The sequence below is a fragment of the Rhamphochromis sp. 'chilingali' genome, assembly GCF_963969265.1.
Source record: "Rhamphochromis sp. 'chilingali' genome assembly, chromosome: 14".
Lineage (NCBI taxonomy): Eukaryota > Metazoa > Chordata > Actinopteri > Cichliformes > Cichlidae > Rhamphochromis > Rhamphochromis sp. 'chilingali'.
Window position 1 is genome coordinate 32,216,279 of NC_137941.1, and position 8,005 is coordinate 32,224,283.

Sequence of the window (8,005 nt, forward strand, 5' to 3'; positions counted from 1 at the left end):
GTTACACAAGACATGAGTATCTAAAACAAAACAACACAAAACCGTCACTGATCGCTGTGGCAAAGAGGTGAACTCACATTTAATTTACCAGAATTAAATGTACATGTACATTTTGTGACATAATTATCATGAAACGGTATTAAAAAAAGTTAAAACTCGTCTGTGATGCTTTTGTGAGGACGTAGTTGATACAGTTCAATGTTTATTCAAATTACAAAACAGTTGTTGTTTCCCCTGCTGAAATGTACTGTAGGATGATCATAATGCAGGTTTGACACTTTCCAGCAGCCCAGTGGCCTGTCCAAATACAGGACTGATCCAGTATAAGAGCGCCACCTACATGGTTACAACACACAACGCACATGCTGACAAAGGAGAAGCCGCCCCCTCTGCTCGGTTTTAAGGTCTTCACAGTGTTTTCCATGTAGCTGTCACACGGCTTTTGTGGTTGAAGTTACAGGTGTTTACTTTTTTTTAATCCTCATCCTCTGAGTCACTGTCTTTTCGTGTAGGAAGTGAACTTCTTATCGATGACATTAACTTGTCTTCGATTTGTTTCTTGGGGTTTTCCTCCAGGTCTGTCTTCACGGCTCCAGTTTCTGATAACCTCCACTCCAGCTCTGATTGGGACACACAACATGAATTATAGACACTTCAATCGCATAACATGAGGTATAGCCGATGCAATATCGCTCAACAGATTGACAAACTGCAGCGTCCAAAGTTACATGCAATACACTGAGATGTACTGAAAATAAATTCATAACTCTCAAACGAGCTTTAGTGACTTAATAGAATTCTAACAGTACCTATCATTAAAACCAAACTGCCTGACTAAAAGTGCAACTGCTGAAAAATGAAAACATGACAAAACAAATTTCAGATTAAATGCCAACACCTGTGTACCTACTTCCTGATATTTTCCAGTTTAAAACAACACAAAACGATCATTGTATCCACTCAGAGATAGGTCTGTCAGGCCTACAGTCAGTTAGTTAGTTTTGTGCTTAAAAAATGTTCGGTTTTGTCAGCAAGTCGCCTCTTACCTTCAACTTTCAGGTTCATGCCCCCAAAGACCAGAGGACCGATGAACTGGGCCTTCATCTCGCCCTCAAAGTAAACAAAGATGGTGGGCAGGTTGCGGTCGGGGTAGTTGGGGATGCAGGTGGTGGAGATGGACTTGAGGAACTTGGTCTGAGGGAACTTCCTGGCTAATGTGCTCAGGTGCTGGTTGATGAGGGTGCACAGAGGGATGCTGGTAAGGGAGATGAATGGAGAGAAAACATCAGACTGACCTGTTGGTGGTAAACTTTGTGACAACAGTTGCTCATTTTTAATGTAATGTCAGTTAATGTTAATGTCAGTAATTGTTTCCTGCCCCAAGTGAATGTGTGTGGAATATGAAATAGACAGCATCAGATCAGCAGTACTGAATGGTTATACCAATACGAATCACATTTAGGCACAGTACTGGGGACGTGAGCCACAACGATGGCCCAATGGCATTAATTATTTGGCCAGTTAGTTAATTACAAAATCTCCAGATTGCCATTGGCTAACTGATCCCTTCTTATTTTATCCAAACTACAAAACACAAAAACAGATATTCAAACAGCAACCAAGTGCATGAAGAAAAGAAAAAAAAATACTCATATCTAAGCAGAAGCATATAAAGAATGGAAATAACACATTATCAAATAAATTTGAGGTAATTTAACAAATCAAAGAATTTAATTTTAAGAATTACAAGACATTGTATTTTAAACAGCAACGGTTTGCAGTTTACCTGCTCAAAATACCAGGATCACCTCCAACCATGAAGTGTTCTGGACTTAGAACAGCTTTTCACATCACCAAAAATAAATTCTCTCTAACTTTGAGAGTAGATTTGTTTGAGATTTTGTTCAATAGCATTTTAATTGCTGCAATATATAAAACTGGACAAACATAATCCGACTGTTCAATTAAAACATTTTAATGATAACAGCAACCTGGAAGTGCTAAGTCTATTCAAAGAAAAAGCATGTAAAATAACTGAGATTAATGGTAAATATACCCTTATAAACACGAAATGAAAAACTTCACTCGATATTTTCCTCATTCATGCTTACTGGATGACCTACCCCTGCTTGTAGAGGTGCAGCACCACCCAGATGCCATCTCCAGCCTTGTTGACCTCTTTGACGTAGTCCTGTCCAGAGATTTCTGCCACCTCACCGAACACATTCTTCATCTGGGTTGCTTTCCATTCGGCAAGACGCTTCTGTCTGCAAGGAGACGCAGCCTAAAATGGTAAATGGCCTGTATTTATATAGCGCTTTACTAGTCCCTAAGGACCCCAAAGCGCTTTACATATCCAGTCATCCACCCATTCACACACACATTCACACACTGGTGATGGCAAGCTACATTGTAGCCACAGCCACCCTGGGGCGCACTGACAGAGGCGAGGCTGCCGGACACTGGCGCCACCAGGCCCTCTGACCACCACCAGTAGGCAACGGGTGAAGTGTCTTGCCCAAGGACACAACGACCAAGACTGTCCAAGCCGGGGCTCGAACCGGCAACCTTCTGATTACAAGGCGAACTCCTAACTCTTGAGCCACAATTGCCCCCTACATCAGTACCCCGACAAACTCACATGACTATCAATCCACAATAAAAGTTTAAGACAGAGATTTTCTTCTCTAGCAAAAATGTTTTCTTTTTCATGACCAACAGAAAATACTAAGTATACTTTTAACTACCACATTCTAGTTAAAATCAGCTTTTCCCAAGATAATTTAACAGTACCTCACCAAAAAAATAACAGATCAAGAGGTCTAATGGGTGCAAGCAGAAGGTGTAAACAAACAGGCAACTAACCACCAGCATAAAGCTGAAATTATTTATTCTTGTTCCACTCTACTTGAGTTGTGCTCCAGTTGTTGTATTGTTTACCTATACATCTCAATGGCTGCTTCATCTTCCTCACTGAACTCATCTTCATTTTCCTCTAGCTCTTCCAACGTCATGTCCTCATATGTTTTAACTGATCAGAGAAAAAAACCCCATTAACATATCAAATAATACATCTGAATATTTCATGTGCATTTAACTGGCATTTGCAAACTATGTTAGGTTGGATAAAAATTTGCCTTTTGCAGTTTAAGCTACAAAGAATGACTGATCTCTCTTACCAACAGACTGCTGTTGGAGGGCCAGCTCCTCCTCTTCATCCTCCTTAGGTGTCTCCTTGGGAGGAAGAATTCCTTTCTTTCTCAGAATATCATTCCACTCTGTATCTTCATTTGGGTCCTAAAGAGAAAAGAAAAAGGTTTCTTTTAATCTGGGTTTTCATGTGATGTGAAAAAACAACATGACATTTCCAAGGTCAGTCTTTGTGCAAACAAATTACTTCCACGAGTTAACTTGATCTAACAAATAAGCTAAGATAGTGCTATGGACTAAGATAAGGCATGTGCACTCTATGGGTCTGGATGTGTTTTATAGTTGCTTAAAGTGAATGTATAAGAGCTCTGCTATACTCCTATTTGATCACAAACTGAGTGGATTTGTTTGCAGATCATATTTTATGGGCACTCATTGGGATCATTTTCTGCGAAAGAAAAGCCTCATGATCCGTGAAACGTCCCTACTAGATTGGTCAATAGATCCCCTTTGATGTGACTTAGCAAGCTGATACCCAGCTTTGGGTGACTGCTTATCTTTATAGCCAATGTTAGAATGAGTGAATCCAGATAACGGAAACACAGCCCTGGGTATGTTGAACTCGCTTCGTAGTATAGGCTCCAGGTCGTTATAAAGTTAACATCAAAACATTATTTGTTATTTACCCTTTTAATAAACACTTATTAAACTCAAATAAACTATAAACATTTTTAAAAGACTACAGGTCACTGGATTTATCAGTGGTTAAAAGTTTTTACATTTTCTTTTATCGTTTCCACAAAATATTTTAGCAAATCTGCTACCATATAAAAGTCTTCGTGTGCCAACGTTTATTTTTAGTTTGACAGTAATCGTCTCAACTCTGGTCCAAGACTATTCCGAGACCTTTTAACTGGTTTGAAGTGTTACAGGGCTAGCTTGCTAGCTAAGTGTAAAGCTATTGAGTGCTCAGAGACACTGCTGGCTAAATATCTAGAAAATTAAGTCGTCACGTTACACGGCTTTAAATGACATTAAGTATTCTCATTCACAGCCGGTACGCTGTGACTTTTAACAAACTAAAGAAGGTTTACCAACCTGCATTTTGACTGATAAGAGTTCTCTGAAATCACACCACTGTTCCCCTCCCAGACGCGGAAATAGAAGGAGCGCAGCCAAATCGATTCCGACAGGAAACAAAAACCTGTGACTGTTTCACATGCGCACAAAAAATACCCAGCATTAAAATAGCCCCCTGTAACTATCTATATAATGTCTCAAACATTTACTGAACTAATTTTTTTTTTACTGTGGTATAAAAACAAAAATTCCTGATTTTAGAAGGACTGGGAAAAAAACGCTTCACGGGGAGGACAATAATAACAGAGACACCAAGTTCCTGTTGAGGCGCAATATGCCCATATAAGGAATGAGAGCGGAGCATTCCATTTGTGGCTGCTGAGAGCGAATCCAAACAGGTGCCGCGCGCGCGCACACACACACACACACACACACACACACACACACACACACACACACACACAAAGAGTACAATATTTACTGTGGGATGTAAAAAGGGCACACAACGCAAAGCCTCTCAAGTGTAGGCAAGGCAAGGCAGGGCAAGTTTATTTGTATAGCACAATTCAACAACAAGGTGATTCAAAGTGCTTTACAGAGACATTAGAAACAAAAACAAATAAAAAGCATGATTTAAAATTGATTAAAACAAGCAAACAAACAAACTAATTAACAAACAAACAAAACAGTATATAAAATCAAAACAGATAAAATCAAAACAGATAAAATCAAAACAGATAAAATCAGTAGTTAAATGTAAGTTTTGAAATTTAAGCTTAAAAGTGTGGATTTGGTGCTTTATTCAAATGCAGCTGAGAACAGGTGAGTCTTCAACCTGGATTTAAATAAACTGAGTGTTTCAGCTGATCTGAGGCTTTCTGGGAGTTTGTTCCAGATATAAGGAGCATAAAAGCTGAATGCAGCTTCTCTGTGTCTGGTTCTGACTCTGGGAACTGATAAAAGACCAGATCCAGATGACCTGAGGGATCTGGATGGTTCATACTGGGTCAGGAGGTCACTGATGTATTTTGGTCCTAAACCATTCAGAGCTTTATAGACCAGCATCAGAACTTTAAAGTCTATCCTCTGACGGACAGGCAGCCAGTGTAAGGACCTCAGAGCTGGACTGATGTGGTCCACTTTTTTTGGTCTTAGTGAGGACTGAGCAGCAGAGTTCTGAATGAGCTGTAGTTGTCTGACTGATTTTTTAGGTAGACCTGTAGCACATTACTAAAAAATTAGTGAATAGGTTATTAGCGATTCATATACGGATAGGTGCCACGTTATGCACACAATAACAGTAAGTACTGGTGTACATATTTTTTTATTCACAGATTTTCATAGATGTTTGCATGAAACTGGTAACACAGTGAGATCCTTCCGCTTGACCGCGGTCATTTTGTTTACTTAACTTCCTCTTTTTCTTCTTCCCCTTCTTCCTCAGCTTTACACCACTGCCATCCATCCGAGCTCAAAAATAATCACATGTGACTATATATGAATATAGATATATTCTTTTTGCTGGTCTGTCACTGTTAAAGGAGGGCGGAAAGCGAACTACTCAAAGCCCCAGATTCACCCTATAGGCTATCATTTTATTTATAATTTTATTTTGGGAGCTTCATTAATGTCAACATTGCCTGTCAAGTTGCACCATTAAAATATCCCAAAATTGAAGGTGTGGTGTTTAACAGATGTGCCTTAGAAAAAAAAAGGCCCCAGGTTTGATCACAGGAAACCCCTTTGGGCTTACCTCAGGAAGGGCTTCCGGTATAAGGACAAAAAAAGAGAGTCCCCAGTCAAAACATGTCGAGCGACCCCTTGTGAATAAAGGAGCCGAAGTTTTATTTTCAAATGAATGGGTTGGTTTATTGGCCCCTTAAAAAAATCTGTGTTTAATCGAGTTATCATAAAGGTCGTTTGTGCTGTGGGGGTGGTTCGCTTCAAGCACATTCTGCCCACAAAAGAGTTATTTTTATGTCATATACTCTGTTAATTTTAGAGGTTTAGAGTTATTTAGATCTGTTGTGAAACTGTTCATTCAAACGCCCACCGCTGCAACAGGTTTTGTTCATCCCGGGCAACCTACAGTTAACCTTAAGCCAAGGATCCAGCAGATTGTTTGATAAAACAAGTACAAAGCGCAATCGCAGTCTGCAGTGACACAGAACAGGAGTGAAACTTTGCGTGGTTCAGTTTCAACCCACACTGTGGGAGTGTCAGAGAGCGTGGGTTTTAATGGAAGCAGGTGTGAAGTGCACCTGCCGGTGGATCTGTCGGGATAATATATCCTATATTATCTCTCTATGTGTTCCTTATTACACATTTCCAGTGTTTATCATCCAGGTCCTATACAGGATACAGGATACATTACAAGTCCTATAACATAAAAAGCTGTTTTCCACTCCACTGACAGTCTTTCAGTGTGTTACTTTTCACAGAAACTCTTTTTTTTACAGACCTGAGGGCTGTTTCACGCGAAGGTCCAATCACAGAACGGTCACTGGCTCACTACCGGAACTGGCGGAAGGGAAAGTTGGTGAAATGCGGAACAGGACAAAATAAAGTGAAGAGCTCTCACTCTGACCCCGTTTTTCACAAACTGTGCGCTTTTTTTTAAAACTTATTAATCAAAGTACAAGTGTTATAGCTGTGTAAGTTACTAACAAACCACAACTACTTTCCAGCTTTTACCTGACCACCATTCACAAGTTAGACTCTGCAGAACACGTTACAGTCATTTTCACTTATTTATTAGCTCTTTGGCTCAAAATCTGCTGCGGCTGATCTCAGTAAATCTAAGTTTCCTCTCTCATGTGGAAACTTATGCAACAATTGGCAGATGTGGTTAAAAGAGTTGCAGGAGAGCCAAAGATCAAATCCAAAGCAGACTGTTTTCATAAGAATCTACTGTAGCGGGTTAATTTATTATTTTTAAATTACAGTAAGTTTTTCCTGTTGAAATTGTTGAATGTTGAAATTTGACATTATTTTATATTAAATATTGAAGTTACATGGCACAGCTGGCTAAATAAAGGTGGGAGGTGAGTTTAATTCTGTTAAACTGTTTTTATTGTTTCTTTGACTGGATCGTGTGAGTTTGAAGAGGAAAACATGTGACTGAGAATATTCTGCATAATAATGGTTTTTCTTTTTTTTAAAGCAACATTTTGGCTGTGGCTATAGTGGCTAAGTTCAAAATTATTCCACAAACGTCACATCGACAGCTGCACATTAACAAATACTCTAAAGCAGGGATGTCACACTCATTTTACATCATGGCACACATACAGCTCAGTTTGAGCTGAAGTGAAAAATTTAAAAAAGTAGTGCAGTTTCAACAGTACATCTCAGTTTTTCTACATGATAAAAAAAAAATGCTGCTCTTGAAGCTAAATGAAAGAAATCTGTCAGTTTGGCTCTTTCGGCTTAAATTGTAATAAATAAATGTGTAAAATTACACCAAAGGTTCTGGTAACTAATTCCTGTAAATATAAAACAGTTTCTAAAAAAGTTTCTGTTAATTCACAGAAATTATTATTATTGTTACTTTTTTAAACTTTGTTTTTGTTTTTGTTTTTTTTCAAAAAAACAAACAGAAAACTACAGAAATGTCTATAGTAGAAAAAAAGCTGGACATTCTGTGTCATTTGTTTTTCTATGAATTATTTACCTTGTGTAGTGTGAATGACCATGAGAGGGTCTTTATGAGTAGGAAAAGCTGTAAAATCTGTGAAAATACAATTAAAAGTAAAAATATCTATGCTCTCCTTCT

General features: G+C 38.7%; 1 protein-coding gene across 1 annotated transcript; it reads right to left on the bottom strand.

Moving 5' to 3' along the window:
• Window positions 1-51: 51 nt before the first annotated feature.
• On the bottom strand, window positions 52-4,404 carry pdcl3 (phosducin-like 3). Its single transcript, XM_080902299.1, has 6 exons — window positions 4,249-4,404; window positions 3,180-3,297; window positions 2,941-3,031; window positions 2,124-2,267; window positions 1,047-1,255; window positions 52-620 (listed from the first exon to the last, which is right to left on the bottom strand). Exons 1-6 carry the CDS (start codon window positions 4,252-4,254, stop codon window positions 475-477), a joined length of 714 nt encoding a protein of 237 aa, XP_080758425.1. The 5' UTR covers window positions 4,255-4,404; the 3' UTR covers window positions 52-474.
• Between the last annotated feature and the right edge of the window lie 3,601 nt (window positions 4,405-8,005).

Bases quoted from the DNA above. Each gene is read 5' to 3' on its own strand.
- pdcl3 (XM_080902299.1), bottom strand. The intron at 1,256-2,123 runs GTAGGTCATCCA...CTCCCTTACCAG, and splicing joins CTGCACCTCTACAAGCAGGG to CATCCCTCTGTGCACCCTCA. The intron at 621-1,046 runs GTAAGAGGCGAC...TGTCCCAATCAG, and splicing joins CATGAACCTGAAAGTTGAAG to AGCTGGAGTGGAGGTTATCA.